The sequence below is a fragment of the Salvelinus fontinalis genome, chromosome 10, assembly GCF_029448725.1.
Source record: "Salvelinus fontinalis isolate EN_2023a chromosome 10, ASM2944872v1, whole genome shotgun sequence".
NCBI lineage: Eukaryota > Metazoa > Chordata > Actinopteri > Salmoniformes > Salmonidae > Salvelinus > Salvelinus fontinalis.
In genome coordinates, this window is record NC_074674.1 from 50,001,878 (window position 1) to 50,021,822 (window position 19,945).

The 19,945-nt window shown below is 43.4% G+C and overlaps 1 protein-coding gene across 1 annotated transcript in view; it reads left to right on the forward strand.

Annotated features, from left to right (window-relative positions):
- LOC129864248 (dihydrolipoyllysine-residue acetyltransferase component of pyruvate dehydrogenase complex, mitochondrial-like) overlaps window positions 1-13,272 on the forward strand; it is a 61,802-nt gene extending 48,530 nt beyond the window's left edge. Inside the window, exons 12-14 of the mRNA XM_055936957.1 lie at window positions 1,526-1,688; window positions 1,794-2,059; window positions 8,820-13,272. Coding sequence (XP_055792932.1) covers window positions 1,526-1,688; window positions 1,794-1,934 — 304 coding nt within the window. The 3' untranslated portion in view covers window positions 1,935-2,059; window positions 8,820-13,272. The remainder of the gene's footprint in view (window positions 1-1,525; window positions 1,689-1,793; window positions 2,060-8,819) is intronic.
- Window positions 13,273-19,945: the final 6,673 nt, after the last annotated feature.

The window sequence follows — 19,945 nt, forward strand, 5'->3', positions numbered from 1 at the left end:
AGTAGTATTCTGACCACTAGATGGTGCTGTAAACGACTGAACAGTAGTCCAGGTGATTCTGACCACTAGGTGGTGCTGTACACGACTGAACAGTAGTCCAGGTGTTTCTGACCACTAGATGGTGCTGTACACGACTGAACAGTAGTCCAGGTGATTCTGACCACTAGGTGGTGCTGTACACGACTGAACAGTAGTCCTGGTGATTCTGACCACTAGATGGTGCTGTACACGACTGAACAGTAGTATTCTGACCACTAGATGGTGCTGTACACGACTGAACAGTAGTCCTGGTGATTCTGACCACTAGATGGTGCTGTACACGACTGAACAGTAGTATTCTGACCACTAGGTGGTGCTGTACACGACTGAACAGTAGTCCTGGTGGTTCTGACCACTAGATGGTGCTGTACACGACTGAACAGTAGTCCTGGTGGTTCTGACCACTAGATGGTGCTGTACACGACTGAACAGTAGTATTCTGACCACTAGGTGGTGCTGTACACGACTGAACAGTAGTATTCTGACCACTAGATGGTGCTGTACACGACTGAACAGTAGTATTCTGACCACTAGATGGTGCTGTACACGACTGAACAGTAGTATTCTGACCACTAGATGGTGCTGTACACGACTGAACAGTAGTCCTGGTGGTTCTGACCACGACTGAACAGTAGTCCAGGTGATTCTGACCACTAGGTGGTGCTGTACACGACTGAACAGTAGTCCAGGTGTTTCTGACCACTAGATGGTGCTGTACACGACTGAACAGTAGTCCAGGTGATTCTGACCACTAGGTGGTGCTGTACACGACTGAACAGTAGTCCTGGTGATTCTGACCACTAGATGGTGCTGTACACGACTGAACAGTAGTATTCTGACCACTAGATGTTGCTGTACACGACTGAACAGTAGTCCTGGTGATTCTGACCACTAGATGGTGCTGTACACGACTGAACAGTAGTATTCTGACCACTAGGTGGTGCTGTACACGACTGAACAGTAGTCCAGGTGATTCTGACCACTAGATGGTGCTGTACACGACTGAACAGTAGTATTCTGACCACTAGGTGGTGCTGTACACGACTGAACAGTAGTCCAGGTGATTCTGACCACTAGGTGGTGCTGTACACGACTGAACAGTAGTCCAGGTGATTCTGACCACTAGATGGTGCTGTACACGACTGAACAGTAGTCCAGGTGGTTCTGACCACTAGATGGTGCTGTACACGACTGAACAGTAGTTATTTAACACAGGGGTTGAATGCTTATTGACTCAATACATTTCAGCTTTAGATTTTTTTTTATACATTTCGAAAATGTTCTACAAACATAATTCTAATGACACGAAATCTAAATTTAATCCATTTTAAATGTGGGTTGTAACACAATAAAATGTGGGAAAATTCAAGGGGTGTTGATACTTTCTGAAGGTACAAACATACAGTAACCAGTAACACATCACCCAAAAACCAATTTTTGAATAGGTCAAGTTTTAATGTGTGTGTGTGTGTGTGTGTGTGTGTAGGAACCATGTGGTGGACGTGAGCGTGGCGGTGAGTACACCCAACGGTCTGATAACGCCCATCGTGTTCAACGCCCACACCAAAGGACTGGCTGCTATCAGCTCTGATGTTTCAGCTCTGGCTGCCAAGGCCCGCGACGGGAAACTGCAGCCGCATGAGTTCCAGGTAAATACCAACTACACACTAAAAACAAATGTGTTAAACACTTCGGCAACATTAGTTGGTCCCACAGGTTCCAGGAGTTGAATCCTCTAAAACTGTGTGTTTCAGGGAGGCACGTTTACCATCTCTAACCTGGGAATGTTTGGCGTCAAGAACTTCTCAGCGATCATCAACCCTCCCCAGGCCTGTATACTGGCAGTAGGGGGCTCGGAGAAGAGACTGCTGCCTGCTGACAATGAGAAAGGGTAACTACACTACCACTATACTATACTACTACTATAACTACACTATACTAGACTAGTACTACCCCAGGCCTGTATACTGGCAGTAGGGGGCTCGGAGAAGAGACTGCTGCCTGCTGACAATGAGAAAGGGTAACTACACTACCACTATACTATACTACTACTATAACTACACTATACTAGACTAGTACTACCCCAGGCCTGTATACTGGCAGTAGGGGGCTCGGAGAAGAGACTGCTGCCCGCTGACAATGAGAAAGGGTAACTACACTACCACTATACTATACTACTACTACTACTACTACTACTACTACTGTAACTACACTATACTAGACTGTAGTACTACCCCAGGCCTGTATACTGGCAGTAGGGGGCTCAGAGAAGAGACTGCTGCCCGCTGATAATTAAAAAGGGTAAATACACTACCAGGGGTCTTCAAACTTTTCTTCCCCAGGGACGCCCATCCTAACCCTAACGTCCTAACCCATCTTAAACTAAAGTCATTCCGCTACCCAAGAATAGTGAAGTCCCCTTTACTGGCTCAAACAGCCGACCAATCAGCCTGATACCAACCCTTAGTCAACGTCTGGGGAAAATGGTGTTTGATCAGATACATTGCTATTTCACATTTAACAAATTGACAACAGACTTTCAGCTTCTAGAGAAGGACACTCAACAAGCATGGCACTTACACAAATGACTGATGATTGGCTGAGAGAATTGATGATTAAATAATTGTGGGGGCTGTCTTGTTAGACTTCAGTGCAGCTTTTAACATTATCGATCATAGTCTGCTACTGGAAAAACGTGTGTGTTATGGCTTTACACCCCCTGCTATAATGTGTTATGGCTTTACACCCCCTGCTATAATGTGTTATGGCTTTACACCCCCTGCTATAATGTGTTATGGCTTAACACATTATAGCAGGGGGTGTAATGGCTTTACATCCCCTGCTATAATGTGTTATGGCTTTACACCCCCTGCTATAATGTGTTATGGCTTTACACCCCCTGCTATAATGTGTTATGGCTTTACACCCCCTGCTATAATGTGTTATGGCTTTACACCCCCTGCTATAATGTGTTATGGCTTTACACCCCCAGCTATAATGTGTTATGGCTTTACACCCCCTGCTATAATGTGTTATGGCTTTACACCCCCTGCTATAATGTGTTATGGCTTTACACCCCCTGCTATAATGTGTTATGGCTTTACACCCCCTGCTATAATGTGTTATGACTTTACACCCCCTGCTATAATGTGTTATGACTTTACACCCCCTGCTATAATGTGTTATGGCTTTACACCCCCTGCTATAATGTGTTATGGCTTTACACCCCCTGCTATAATGTGTTATGGCTTTACACCCCCTGCTATAATGTGTTATGGCTTTACACCCCCTGCTATAATGTGTTATGGCTTTACACCCCCTGCTATATTGTGTTATGGCTTTACACCCCCTGCTATAATGTGTTATGCCTTTACACCCCCCTGCTATATTGTGGATAAAGAGTTACCTGTTACCTGAACACAGAGGGTGTTCTTTAATGGAAGCCTCTCAAATATAATGGGTAGCTGTCTAGGCCCCTTGCTTTTTCAATTTTTACTAATGACATGCCACTGTCTTTGAGTAAAGCCAGAGGGTCTATGTATTACGAGTGGTGTTGCAGACTCTGGGGCCTTTCAGAACAGGTGTATATATACTGAGATCATGTGACACTTAGATTCCACACAGGTGGAACTGTCATGGTCAAAACATATTGATACAACAGTAGCCAAGATGGGGAGAAGTCTGACCATAATAAAGCTCTGCTCTGCCTTCCTGACAGCAATATCAACAAGACAGGTCCTACAGGCCCTAGTTTCTACCTTCTTAACAGCACTATCAACAAGGCAGGTCCTACAGGCCCTAGTTTCTACCTTCTTAACAACACTATCAACAAGGCAGGTCCTACAGGCCCTAGTTTCTACCTTCTTAACACCACTATCAACAAGGCAGGTCCTACAGGCCCTAGTTTCTACCTTCTTAACAACACTATCAACAAGGCAGGTCCTACAGGCCCTAGTTTCTACCTTCTTAACAACACTATCAACAAGGCAGGTCCTACAGACCCTAGTTTCTACCTTCTTAACAGCACTATCAACAAGGCAGGTCCTACAGACCCTAGTTTCTACCTTCTTAACAACACTATCAACAAGGCAGGTCCTACAGGCCCTAGTTTCTACCTTCTTAACAACACTATCAACAAGGCAGGTCCTACAGGCCCTAGTTTCTACCTTCTTAACAACACTATCAACAAGGCAGGTCCTACAGGCCCTAGTTTCTACCTTCTTAACAACACTATCAACAAGGCAGGTCCTACAGACCCTAGTTCCTACCTTCTTAACAACACTATCAACAAGGCAGGTCCTACAGGCCCTAGTTTCTACCTTCTTAACAACACTATCAACAAGGCAGGTCCTACAGGCCCTAGTTTCTACCTTCTTAACAACACTATCAACAAGGCAGGTCCTACAGGCCCTAGTTTCTACCTTCTTAACAACACTATCAACAAGGCAGGTCCTACAGGCCCTAGTTTCTACCTTCTTAACAACACTATTAACAAGGCAGGTCCTACAGGCCCTAGTTTCTACCTTCTTAACAACACTATCAACAAGGCAGGTCCTACAGGCCCTAGTTTCTACCTTCTTAACAACACTATCAACAAGGCAGGTCCTACAGGCCCTAGTTTCTACCTTCTTAACAACACTATCAACAAGGCAGGTCCTACAGGCCCTAGTTTCTACCTTCTTAACAACACTATTAACAAGGCAGGTCCTACAGGCCCTAGTTTCTACCTTCTTAACAACACTATCAACAAGGCAGGTCCTACAGGCCCTAGTTTCTACCTTCTTAACAACACTATCAACAAGGCAGGTCCTACAGGCCCTAGTTTCTACCTTCTTAACAACACTATCAACAAGGCAGGTCCTACAGACCCTAGTTTTGTCTCAAACGGATATCAGTTCAGTCGTGTGGTCATGTGCCACAAAGAGGGACTTGGGAAAATTGCAGTTGGCTCAGAACAGGGCAGCACGGCTGGCCCTTGGATGTACACGGAGAGCTAATATTAATAATATGCATGTCAAACTGTCATGGCTGAAAGTGGAGGAGAGATTGACTTCCTCATTATTTGTTTTTGTAAGAGGTTTTGATAAGCGGAAGGTACCGAGCTGTCTGTTTTTAAATTACTGGCACACAGCTCAGACACCCATCCATACCCCACAAGACATGCCACCAGAGGTCTGTTTAAACGACTAGCACACAGCTCAGACACCCATACATACCCCACAAGACATGTCACCAGAGGTCTGTTTAAACGACTAGCACACAGCTCAGACACCCATACATACCCCACAAGACATGCCACCAGAGGTCTGTCTAAACTACTAACACACAGCTCAGACAGCCATACATACCTCACAAGACATGTCACCAGAGGTCTGTTTAAACTACTAACACACAGCTCAGACACCCATACATACCCCACAAGACATGTCACCAGAGGTCTGTTTAAACTACTAGCACACAGCTCAGACACCCATACATACCCCACAAGACACCAGAGGTCTGTCTAAACTACTAGCACACAGCTCAGACACCCATACATACCCCACAAGACACCAGAGGTCTGTTTAAACTACTAACACACAGCTCAGACACCCATACATACCCCACAAGACATGCCACCAGAGGTCTGTTTAAACTACTAACACACAGCTCAGACACCCATACATACCCCACAAGACATGCCACCAGAGGTCTGTTTAAACTACTAACACACAGCTCAGACACCCATACATACCCCACAAGACATGCCACCAGAGGTCTGTTTAAACTACTAACACACAGCTCAGACACCCATACATACCCCACAAGACATGTCACCAGAGGTCTGTTTAAACTACTAGCACACAGCTCAGACACCCATACATACCCCACAAGACACCAGAGGTCTGTCTAAACTACTAGCACACAGCTCAGACACCCATACATACCCCACAAGACATGCCACCAGAGGTCTCTTCACAGTCCCCAAGTCCAGAACAGACTATGGGAGGTGCACAGTACTACATAGAGCCATGACTACATGGAACTCTATTCCACAGTACTACATAGAGCCATGACTACATGGAACTCTATTCCACAGTACTACATAGAGCCACGACTACATGGAACTCTATTCCACAGTACTACATAGAGCCATGACTACATGGAACTCTATTCCACAGTACTACATAGAGCCACGACTACATGGAACTCTATTCCACAGTACTACATAGAGCCATGACTACATGGAACTCTATTCCACAGTACTACATAGAGCCATGACTACATGGAACTCTATTCCACAGTACTACATAGAGCCATGACTACATGGAACTCTATTCCACAGTACTACATAGAGCCATGACTACATGGAACTCTATTCCACAGTACTACATAGAGCCATGACTACATGGAACTCTATTCCACATCAGGTAACTGATACAGAATCAGATTTTAAACAGATACAAATACACCTTATGGAACAGTGAGGACTGTTAAGACACACACACAGGCAAAGACACACGATGACATACGCACTGTACACACACATACACGTACACATGGGTTTTGCGTTGTAGATATGGAGTAGGGGCCTGAGGGCACACACTTAGTGGGTTGTGAATTCTGTAATGAATGTATTGTAGTTTTTGAAAATTGTATAACTGCCTTAATTTTGCCAGACCCCAGGAAGAGTAGTTGCTGCCTTGGCTAATGGGGATCCACAATGAATACAAATCCTAACCCATCCTAATTCTACCCTGTCCTAACCCATCCTAATTCTAACCATCCTAACCTTAACCTGTCCTAACATCCTAATTCTAACCTGTCCTAACACATCCTAACCCTAACCTGTCCTAACACATCCTAACCCTAACCTGTCCTAACCATCCTAATTCTAACCTGTCCTAACCATCCTAATTCTAACCTGTCCTAACCATCCTAACCCTAACCTGTCCTAACAGATCCTAACCCTAACCTGTCCTAACCATCCTAATTCTAAACTGTCCTAACCATCCTAACCCTAACCTGTCCTAACCATCCTAATTCTAAACTGTCCTAACCATCCTAATTCTAAACTGTCCTAACCATCCTAACCCTAACCTGTCCTAACCATCCTAACCCTAACCTGTCCTAACAGATCCTAACCCTAACCTGTCCTAACCATCCTAACCCTAACCTGTCCTAACAGATCCTAACCCTAACCTGTCCTAACCATCCTAACCCTAACCTGTCCTAACCATCCTAACCCTAACCTGTCCTAACAGATCCTAACCCTAACCTGTCCTAACAGATCCTAACCCTAACCTGTCCTAACCATCCTAACCCTAACCTGTCCTAACCATCCTAACCCTAACCTGTCCTAACCATCCTAATTCTAACCTGTCCTAACCATCCTAACCCTAACCTGTCCTAACCATCCTAACCCTAACCTGTCCTAACAGATCCTAACCCTAACCTGTCCTAACCATCCTAACCCTAACCTGTCCTAACCATCCTAACCCTAACCTGTCCTAACCATCCTAACCCTAACCTGTCCTAACAGATCCTAACCCTAACCTGTCCTAACCATCCTAACCCTAACCTGTCCTAACAGATCCTAACCCTAACCTGTCCTAACAGATCCTAACCCTAACCTGTCCTAACAGATCCTAACCCTAACCTGTCCTAACAGATCCTAACCCTAACCTGTCCTAACAGATCCTAACCCTAACCTGTCCTAACCATCCTAACCCTAACCTGTCCTAACCATCCTAACCCTAACCTGTCCTAACAGATCCTAACCCTAACCTGTCCTAACCATCCTAACCCTAACCTGTCCTAACAGATCCTAACCCTAACCTGTCCTAACAGATCCTAACCCTAACCTGTCCTAACCATCCTAACCCTAACCTGTCCTAACAGATCCTAACCCTAACCTGTCCTAACAGATCCTAACCCTAACCTGTCCTAACAGATCCTAACCCTAACCTGTCCTAACCATCCTAACCCTAACCTGTCCTAACCATCCTAACCCTAACCTGTCCTAACCCATCCTATGTTACCAAAACCTGTGATGTCTTGTCATCAGGTAAATGATAATGGCTCATCGTTGACGTGACTGAATGTGATACATGTGATGTCATCGCGATATTAATAGGTTGCACGTTTCGTCACAATATCGTTGGACGCCTGACTAAGCGTCGATGCATCCGTTTTAAAGGAAATGTGACAACATGATGAAGGCAAAGTTGTTCCTACTAAATATTTGCCTGCTTGAGCAATGTCACCGTATTTCCAAATCACACTGGTGTAATTTGATGAAAAGCGTCATTAGCCTCCGTTCAGAATGACTGGGCACCACTTGACTCTCAGGCACCAATATGGCTGCCCCTGCGGCGTCTCTAGAACAGGTACAGTGGGGCAAAAAAGTATTTAGTCAGCCACCAATTGTGCAAGTTCTCCCACTTAAAAAGATGAGAGAGGCCTGTAATTATCATCATAGGTACACTTCAACTATGACAGACAAAATGAGGAAAAAAAATCCAGAAAAATCACATTGTAGGATTTTTAATGAATTTATTTGCAACACGTCTGGGAGAACTTGCACATATGGTGGCTGACTAAATACTTTTTTGCCCCACTGTATAACAATGGCATGACGTGACATAGGTGCAACCCATGAATTGACTGGACAGGGCCTTTAAAACTTAAGGTTGATCCTACACTGTTCTGTTATACTGTGTGTGTGTGTTGTGTGTTGTGTGTGTGTGTGTGTGTGTGTGTGTGTGTGTGTGTGTGTGTGTGTGTGTGTGTGTGTGTAGGTTTGACGTGGCCAGCATGATGTCGGTGACGTTGAGTTGTGACCATCGCGTGGTGGACGGAGCAGTCGGCGCTCAGTGGCTCGCAGAGTTCAGGAAGTTCCTGGAGAAGCCTGTCACCATGCTGCTCTGATTGGATAACACCCTCACCAGGCCACGCTGTGGTTGGCTGGAGCCGTCGCCAAGCTGATTGGTGGAAACCGTTCATCATGTTTCTGTGATTGGCTGGCCCACCACAAGGACACTCCCCCTCCCCCTTAAAGGGGTGAGGCAGGACTCACTCCCCTCAGAATATCAGACACGTTTCCCTCTTCCTCTGTCTCTCCCCCCTCCATAACTGTATTTATTGACAAAGTTACAGTTTAGCCCAGAGGCTGTGATGTCACTACAAAATGTTGTTTATAAAGGTAACTGTTACAGTTGGGAGAAGATTGTGTTTAAAGTTAAAAAAGATGAGATTGGAGCTAAGAGTACGTTAGCAGAGAGACCTGAAGACACACACAGACAAACACACACACTAGCCCAGCCCCTCTGATCAGCCTGCTATGTAGAACCAGTATAGAGACACACTAGCCCAGCCCCTCTGATCAGCCTGCTATGTAGAACCAGTATAGAGACACGATCAGCTGATCTATCTTGTGATGCTCTATGATCAGCTGATCTACCTTATGATGCTCTATGATCAGCTGATCTACCTTATGATGCTCTATGATCAGCTGATCTATCTTGTGATGCTCTATGATCAGCTGATCTATCTTGTGATGCTCTATGATCAGCTGATCTACCTTGTGATGCTCTATGATCAGCTGATCTATCTTGTGATGCTCTATGATCAGCTGATCTATCTTGTGATGCTCTATGATCAGCTGATCTATCTTTTGATGCTCTATGATCAGCTGATCTATCTTGTGATGCTCTATGATCAGCTGATCTATCTTGTGATGCTCTATGATCAGCTGATCTATCTTGTGATGCTCTATGATCAGCTGATCTATCTTGTGATGCTCTATGATCAGCTGATCTACCTTTTGATGCTCTATGATCAGCTGATCTATCTTGTGATGCTCTATGATCAGCTGATCTATCTTGTGATGCTCTATGATCAGCTGATCTACCTTGTGATGCTCTATGATAGGGGTCTCCAACAGGTCCATCTACCAGTAGCTACCAGCCCACCTATGAGTAGCTCGCCAAACAATTCTGGAAGTACATGCCCTTTTCAGTATCAGACACCGCAAGCTCCCAACTACTATCTAACAACACAACGATGACATTATCCCACCCCTTGTTAGCGACTATCGGCTTCGAAAGCCAAACCTATAGCAATATCTGCCAATTAGTTTCCAGCAATATTGCCTCTGTCTGTGTGGTGTGCATATTTTTTCTGTCACTCAGTGTGTAGCCAGTTCATATGATAACCGTCTTGTGGTTTTACAGAAATACTTTCGCCAAAACCTTCTCAATTAAATGTTAACTGCAAAAGTAGGCTTACCTGGCAGAAGCATATCATGAGTAAGTACGTCATTTGCATCTGTTATTTGTTAACTCTGCCATGAGCTGAGCAGCAGCAGTCCATAACCATCACTAGATCGGCACATTCCTCACAACCCCAGTTTCACAATTAAAGGGCCAGATGCACAATTAAAGGGGAATTACACCCCAAAAAGTCTACATTTGTTATTTTTCTTCCAGACGCCCATAAAATGGCCTTGTGTGATTTAAGCATTGACGTGGACTCAGAACATCCATATTGACACCTCCACTGTGGGGCTCTATAGGTCTTCTGATGTGATGACACCTCCACTGTGGGGCTCTATAGGTCTTCTGATGTGATGACACCTCCACTGTGGGGCTCTATAGGTCTTCTGATGTGATGTAATGACACCTCCACTGTGGGGCTCTATAGGTCTTCTGATGTGATGACACCTCCACTGTGGGGCTCTATAGGTCTTCTGATGTGATGTAATGACACCTCCACTGTGGGGCTCTATAGGTCTTCTGATGTGATGACACCTCCACTGTGGGGCTCTATAGGTCTTCTGATGTGATGACACCTCCACTGTGGGGCTCTATAGGTCTTCTGATGTGATGTAATGACACCTCCACTGTGGGGCTCTATAGGTCTTCTGATGTGATGACACCTCCACTGTGGGGCTCTATAGGTCTTCTGATGTGATGACACCTCCACTGTGGGGCTCTATAGGTCTTCTGATGTGATGTAATGACACCTCCACTGTGGGGCTCTATAGGTCTTCTGATGTGATGACACCTCCACTGTGGGGCTCTATAGGTCTTCTGATGTGATGTAATGACACCTCCACTGTGGGGCTCTATAGGTCTTCTGATGTGATGACACCTCCACTGTGGGGCTCTATAGGTCTTCTGATGTGATGTAATGACACCTCCACTGTGGGGCTCTATAGGTCTTCTGATGTGATGACACCTCCACTGTGGGGCTCTATAGGTCTTCTGATGTGATGACACCTCCACTGTGGGGCTCTATAGGTCTTCTGATGTGATGACACCTCCACTGTGGGGCTCTATAGGTCTTCTGATGTGATGACACCTCCACTGTGGGGCTCTATAGGTCTTCTGATGTGATGACACCTCCACTGTGGGGCTCTATAGGTCTTCTGATGTGATGACACCTCCACTGTGGGGCTCTATAGGTCTTCTGATGTGATGACACCTCCACTGTGGGGCTCTATAGGTCTTCTGATGTGATGACACCTCCACTGTGGGGCTCTATAGGTCTTCTGATGTGATGACACCTCCACTGTGGGGCTCTATAGGTCTTCTGATGTGATGACACCTCCACTGTGGGGCTCTATAGGTCTTCTGATGTGATGACACCTCCACTGTGGGGCTCTATAGGTCTTCTGATGTGATGACACCTCCACTGTGGGGCTCTATAGGTCTTCTGATGTGATGACACCTCCACTGTGGGGCTATATAGGTCTTCTGATGTGATGACACCTCCACTGTGGGGCTCTATAGGTCTTCTGATGTGATGACACCTCCACTGTGGGGCTCTATAGGTCTTCTGATGTGATGACACCTCCACTGTGGGGCTCTATAGGTCTTCTGATGTGATGACACCTCCACTGTGGGGCTCTATAGGTCTTCTGATGTGATGACACCTCCACTGTGGGGCTCTATAGGTCTTCTGATGTGATGACACCTCCACTGTGGGGCTCTATAGGTCTTCTGATGTGATGACACCTCCACTGTGGGGCTCTATAGGTCTTCTGATGTGATGACACCTCCACTGTGGGGCTCTATAGGTCTTCTGATGTGATGACACCTCCACTGTGGGGCTCTATAGGTCTTCTGATGTGATGACACCTCCACTGTGGGGCTCTATAGGTCTTCTGATGTGATGACACCTCCACTGTGGGGCTCTATAGGTCTTCTGATGTGATGACACCTCCACTGTGGGGCTCTATAGGTCTTCTGATGTGATGACACCTCCACTGTGGGGCTCTATAGGTCTTCTGATGTGATGACACCTCCACTGTGGGGCTCTATAGGTCTTCTGATGTGATGACACCTCCACTGTGGGGCTCTATAGGTCTTCTGATGTGATGACACCTCCACTGTGGGGCTCTATAGGTCTTCTGATGTGATGACACCTCCACTGTGGGGCTCTATAGGTCTTCTGATGTGATGACACCTCCACTGTGGGGCTCTATAGGTCTTCTGATGTGATGACACCTCCACTGTGGGGCTCTATAGGTCTTCTGATGTGATGACACCTCCACTGTGGGGCTCTATAGGTCTTCTGATGTGATGTAATGACACCTCCACTGTGGGGCTCTATAGGTCTTCTGATGTAATGACACCTCCACTGTGGGGCTCTATAGGTCTTCTGATGTGATGACACCTCCACTGTGGGGCTCTATAGGTCTTCTGATGTGATTTAATGACATGGACTCAGAACATAATGTAGTTGTTTCTCTATGAACAATTGTAACCATCATTTAGGAGAGAGAAAAAAGACTTTATAGCCCCCCTTAGAGTTGTTTATGAATGAACTGTTATTTGACCAGGTATATTGACAGAAAATACAGTTCACTACTTTCTGAGTAGCAGGAAAGAGGAGAATGTGCCTATTTGAAAGCTAGAAAGAAATGAGTAACTGAAGACATTTCTAGCTCTTATGCTAGAAAAGGTTGGAGACCCCTGCTCTACGATCAGCTAATCTAGGATGGGTGGAGTCTTCATTTACAGAGTGGGAGGGGCTTTATTTATGACATCACCCCCTGACTTATCACTCGGCCAATCCCCTTCTTCCCCTGGACATGTTATTATTTTATAACCTGTTAACAAACATTCTGAACAGGAAACGTTGTGTATTTACATGACATCATCTGAAAACAAGTGAAACGCACAAAGAAGTGAAGCTGGATGTACCGTTGCCATGGGAATTATTGCTGAATAATTTGAGTCAAAATGAGCTACTATGGTGCTGTTGGGAGAGTCCTATATTAATATATATATATTATAGCTCAGTTATATATATATATTATACACTAAACAAAAATACAAATGTGTTGATCCCATGTTTCATGAGCTGAAATAAAAGATCCCAGAGATTTTCCATACGCACAAAAAGCTTATAGTTCTAAAATGTTGTCCACACACTTGTTTACGTCCCTGTTAGTGAGCATTTCTCCTTAGCCAAGATAATCCATCCACCTGACAGGTGTGGCATATCAAGAAGCTGATTAAACAACATGATCAATACACAGGTGCACCTTGTGCTGGGGACAATAAAAGGCCACTCTAAAATGGGCAGTTTTGCCACACAATGCCACAGATGTCTCAAGTTTTGAGGGAGCATGCAGTTGGCATGCTGACTGCAGGAATGTCCACCAGAGCTGTTGCCATTGAATTGAATGTTAATTTTTCTACCATAAGCGTTCTCCAACGTAATTTTTGAGAATTTGGCAGTACTTCAAACCAACCTCAACCTCAGACCACGTGTATGGCGTCGTGTGGGCAAGCGGTTGTGAACAGAGTGCCCCATGGTGGGTTTATAGTTTGGGCGTGGCATAAGCTACGGACAACGAACACAATTGCATTTTATCGATGGCAATTTGAACGCACAGAGATATCGTGAGGAGATCCTGAGGCCCCGTTGTCGTGCCATTTATCCTCCGCCATCACCTCATGTTTCAGCATGATAATGCCCGGCCCCATGTCGTAAGGATCTATACACAATTCATGGAATATGAAAATGTCCCATATCTTCCATGGCTCTATACTCACCAGACATGTCACCCATTGAGCATGTTTGGGATGCTCTGCATTGACATATATGACAGTGTTCCACTTCCTACCATTATGCAGCAACTTCACACAGCCATGGGGACAACATTCCACAGGCCACAATCAACAGCCTGATCAACTCTATACGAAGGAGATGTGTCGCGCTGCATGAGGCGAATGGTGGTCACACCAGATAATTGTTGTATTCCCAGTCATGTGAAATCAATAGATTAGGGCCTTATGAATTTATTTCAATTGACTGATTTCCTTATATGAACTGTAACTCAGTAAAATCTTTGAAACTGTTGCATGTTAGGATTATATTTTTGTTCATATAGTGCATTCGGAAAGTATTCAGACCCCTTGACTTTTTCCAGATTTTGTTACGTTACAGCCTTATTCTAAAACAAATTAAATAACTTTTTTTCTCTCAATCTAAACACATCATACCCCATAATGACAAACCCAAAAAGTTTTTTTGAAAATGTAGCAAATGTGTTAAAAATCTATGACAGGAACACCTTTATGAAAATAAGTATTCGGACTAAATGAAACTTGAAATGGAGCTCCGGCGCATCCTGTTTCCGTTGATCGCCATTTTAGATGTCTCTACAACTTGATTGGAGTAAATTCAATCGACTGAACATCATTTGGAAAGGCACACACATGCCTAGTGTAGAGGGCAACCGATTTATGATTTTTCAACACCGATACTGATTATTGGAGGACCAAAAAAAGCCGATAACGATTAATCGGACGATTTTTATTTATTTATTTGTAATAATGACAATTACAACAATACTGAATGAACACTTATTTTAACTTTATATAATACATCAATAAAATCAATATAGCCTCAAATAAATAATGAAACGTGTTCAATTTGTTTTAAATAATGCAAAAACAAAGTGTTGGAGAAGAAAGTAAAAGTGCAATATGTGCCATGTAAGAAAGCTAACGTTTAAGTTCCTTGCTCAGAACATGAGAACATATGAAAGCTGGTGGTTCCTTTTAACATGAGTCTTCAATATTCCCAGGTAAGAAGTTTTAGGTTGTAGTTATTATAGGACTATTTCTCTCTATATGATTTTTATTTCATATACCTTTTGACTATTAGATGCTCTTATAGGCACTTTAGTATTGCCAGTGTAACAGTATAGCTTCCATCCCCTCTCCTCGCCGCTACCTGGGCTTGAACCAGGAACACATCGACAACAGCCACTCTCGATGCAGCGTTACCCATGCAGAGCAAGGGGAATAACAACTCCAAGTCTCAGAGCAAGTGACGTTTGAAACGCTATTAGCGCGCAACCCGCTAACTAGCTAGCCATTTCACATCGGCTACACCAGCCTAATCTCGGGACTTGATAGGCTTGAGGTCATAAACTGCAGAGCTGCTGCCGAAACACAAAAGTGCTGTTTGAATGAATGCTTAAGTGCCTGCTGGTGCCTACCATCGCTCAGTCAGACTGCTCTATCAAATCATAGACTTAATTATAACATAATAACACACAGAAATACAAGCCATAGGTCATTAATATGGTCGAATCCGGAAACTATCATCTCGAAAACAAGACGTTTATTCTTTCAGTGAAATACGGAACCGTTCCGTATTTTATCTAACGGGTGGCATCCATAAGTCTAAATATACCTGTTACACTGCACAACCTTCAATGTTATGTCATAATTACGTAAAATTCTGGCAAATTAGTTCGCAATGAGCCAGGCGGCCCAAACTGTTGCATATACCCTGACTCTGCGTGCAATGAACACAAGAGAAGTGACACAATTTCACCTGGTTAATATTGTCTGCTAACCTGGATTTCTTTTAGCTAAATATGCAGGTTTAAAAATCTATACTTCTGTGTATTGATTTTAATAAAGGAATTGATGTTTATGGTTAGGTACACGTTGGTGCAACGATACGCACCGCATCGATTATATGCAACGCAGGACACGCTAGATAAACTAGTAATATCATCAACCATGTGTAGTTAACTAGTGATTATGATTGATTGATTTTTATGAGATAAGTTTAATGCTAGCTAGCAACTTACCTTGGCTTCTACTGCATTCGCGTAACACGCAGGCTCCTCGTGGAGTAGTGCAATGTAATCAGGTGGTTAGAGTGTTGGACTAGTTAATTGTAAGGTTGCAAGATTGAATCCCTGAGCTGACAAGGTAAAAATCTGTCGTTCTGCCCCTGAACGAGGCAGTTAACCCACCGTTCCTAGGCCGTCATTGAAAATAAGAATGTGTTCTTAACTGACTTGCCTAGTTAAATAAAGGTGAAATAAAGGTGTAAAAAAATATATATTATTATTATTATGTTTTAAATCGACCAAATCGGTGTCCAAAAATACCGATTTCCGATTGTTATGAAAACTTGAAATGGGCCCTTGTACAGTCGTGCAACGATTGCGCTTTTTTTGCAAATGCGCTTTTGTTAAATCATCCCCCGTTTGGAGAAGTTGGCTGTCTTTGAAGAAATAGTCTTCACACAGTTCGCAACGAGCCAGACGGCCCAAACTGCTGCAAATACCCTGACTCTGTTGCAAGAGAAGTGGCACAAAGAAATTCATGTTAGCAGGCAATATTAACTAAATATGCAGCTTTAAAAATATATACTTGTGTATTGATTTTAAGAAAGGCATTGATGTTTATGGTTAGGTACCTTTTTCGCGAATGCGCCCCGCATTGATTATATGCAACGCAGGACACGCTAGATAAACTAGTAATATCATCAACCATGTGTAGTTAACTAGTGATTATGATTGATTTATTGTTTTGTATAAGATAAGGTTAATGCTAGCTAGCAACTTACCTTGGCTTCTTACTGCATTCGCGTAACAGGCGGGCTCCTCGTAGAGTGCAATGAGAGGCAGGTGGTTAGAGCGTTGGACTAGTTAACTATAAGGTTGCGAGATTGAATCCCTGAGTTGACAAGGGTAAAAATCTGTCGTTCTGCCCCTGAACAAGGAAGTTAACCCACCGTTCCTAGGCCGTCATTGAAAATAAGAATGTGTTCTTAAAAAAAATCGTCCAAATTGGTGTCCAAAAATACAGATTACCGATTGCTATGAAAACTTGAAATCGGCCCAAATTAATCTGCCATTCGGATTAAACGGTCGGCCTCTAGCCTAGTGTCATGATGTTGGCCTGTTGGGGGAGGTTTATGACTCCCATAAATACCTTTCCCCTTTTTCCTCTCTACTCTACCGATGTGACTATTGAAAATCCCTTTGTTAACAGAGAGTCTGGTAACATCGAAAGGTGGGAAACTGAACCATATTTCGCTATTCCAACCAGTTGAAAATATGCGTTGGTACTTAATGAATATGATGTCAGATCAGTTGGCATCTGAGACATTATTACTGATGATAGGACGACATAAACTGTATCTTGGAAAGTCTACCAATTCTAGTTATCAGATTCACATGGAATTGTTGTATAATTTAAATGTTTAAATATGAAACTATTTGTGAAATGATGAAATGTAATTTTAGCTTCTTAAATGAGAGAACGGTTTGTCATAGAGAAACTCTGCTCACTCAGAGGCCCCGCCCAAGTGAACAAACACTGGTTGTAAACTATGAAACACGCCCTTTTTTCACCAATATATAAACCCGTTCACGAAAATTCAACTTCCTGTTCCAAGGACGTGAGGACTTGCGGTCCCCGTGTTTAAAAGGACAAGGTCACCTACAGAACTAATCCAACCTCGGCGTGAGCTCTGGTTGAACGACAAGAAGGAAATTAACATCGAATTTCAACATGAAGATGGCGATCCACACGCCAAAAGGCTGAATTTCGACTATACCAGCCAGAATATCGCATGAGCTTAACTTCACTAGGGAAGGTGGCAGCATTCGGAATTTTGGATGAAATGCCCAAATTAAACTGTCTGCTTCTTGGGCCCAGAAGATATGATATGCATATAACTGGTGGGTTTGGATAGAAAACACTCTAAAGTTTCCAAAACTGTTAAAATAGTGTCTGTGAGTATAACAGAACTGATTTGACAGGCAAAAAACGCTTTTGGGGGGTTTTGTAGTTTTCTATTCAATGCCATTACAGTATCCATTGACTTAGGACTCAAACTGCAGTTTCTATGCCAACAGTCTTTAGAAATAGTTTCAGGCTTGTATTCTGAAAAATTAGGGAATAAGAACATTCGGAATGACTGGACGCTAAAGTGTTGCAGAGCTTTTTCATGCGCTCGACAGAGAGAGAGCAATTCTTGTTTACCTTTATAAATTGAAGTTATTGTCCGGTTGAAATATGATCGATTATTAAGGCTATTATTAATTAAGGCTAATAACAACCTGAGGTTTGAATATATATATATATATTTTTACATGTTTCTATGAACTTTACGGATACAATTTGGATTTTTTCTTCCTGTTTTGACTGCGTTTGAGCCTGTGGATTCCTGAAGAAAACGTGCGTATTTGAATATGGCGCCCAGCAGTTTCACTGGCTGTTGAAGAGGTGGGATGCTAACGTCCCACATACCCAAGAGAGGTTAAAGTATGGCAACTTGGTATGAACTTTGAACTCTTATTCACTAAGGAAGTGATACCTCCTAGCTGTTGCGTTAGAGCAGCAACTGTAGACGTTGGCTAGGAGAGGATGGACAGAGTAACCATTCTACCACGCTCCAGTTCACAACTAGACATTCTTCAGAGGACCAGAGATCCATGCTGGACCACCCCACCTTCTATCTACGATCAATCTACCGAAGCGCAGCTCAGAGTAAATATTTATTGCATTTTCCTTTTTTAAATGGGTGGTTATTTAGAATGCTTAAGATTCAGTATTTACGATAGACTAGCTGCCTACAGCCCGATAGAGACACCAAATATTTTTTCCTCAGTCTTCCCGCTCTTTCATTCAAAACCCAACCCCCTTTCTTTGTGTAACCAGCCATCTTATCTGTTCCGTCCGCTAGGGACGTTTTCCTTTATGACATATTTGTAATCAATGTATGATCCATTCTGTGTAGATGTAATTCTGTGTGATTATTTAGTAAATAAATAATGAAATCTCTTAAGCGGGATCGATTTGACAACATCCGGTGAAATTGCAGAGCGCCAAATTCAAACGACAGAAAAATAAATATTTAACATTCATATAAATACAAGTGCAATACATAAAACTAAAGCTTAACTTCTTGTTAATCCAGCCGCGGTGTCAGATTTCAAAAAGGCTTTACGGCGAAAGCAAACCATGCGATTATCTGAGGACAGCGCCCCGTATACTAAACCATGAAAAACAGATTTCAACCAGGCAGTTGCAACACGAAAGTCAGAAATAGCGATATAATAAATGCCTTACCTTTGATGATCTTCTTCTGTTGGCACTCCAATAGGTCCCAGTTACATTACAAATGGTCCTTTTCTTCGATAAAGTCCTTCTTTATATCCATAAAAACTCAGTTTAGCTGGCACGCTAAAGTCAATAATCGACCCAGTTTCCCTTCATCAAAATGCATACAAAAATGAATCCCAAACGTTACTAATAAACTTTTCCAAACAAGTCAAACAACGTTTATAATCAAACCTTAGTTACCCTAATACGTACATAAACGATCAAATTTAAGACGGAGAATCGTTATTGTCTTTACCGGAGATAAACAAAAAGAACGCGCTCTCTCGGCCATGATTTGGAAACACTACAGCCAAAATGGGAGCCACATAGAAAAACTACAACTTCTCCCACATTTTTCAAAAAACCAGCCTGAAACTCTTTCTAACATCTAGTGGAAGCCCCAGGATCTGCAATCAGGGAGGATTTCGCCCTATAATAAAAGTGCCAGTCATTGGAATCGGTGTCATGCTAAAAAAAAAATGGGGGGG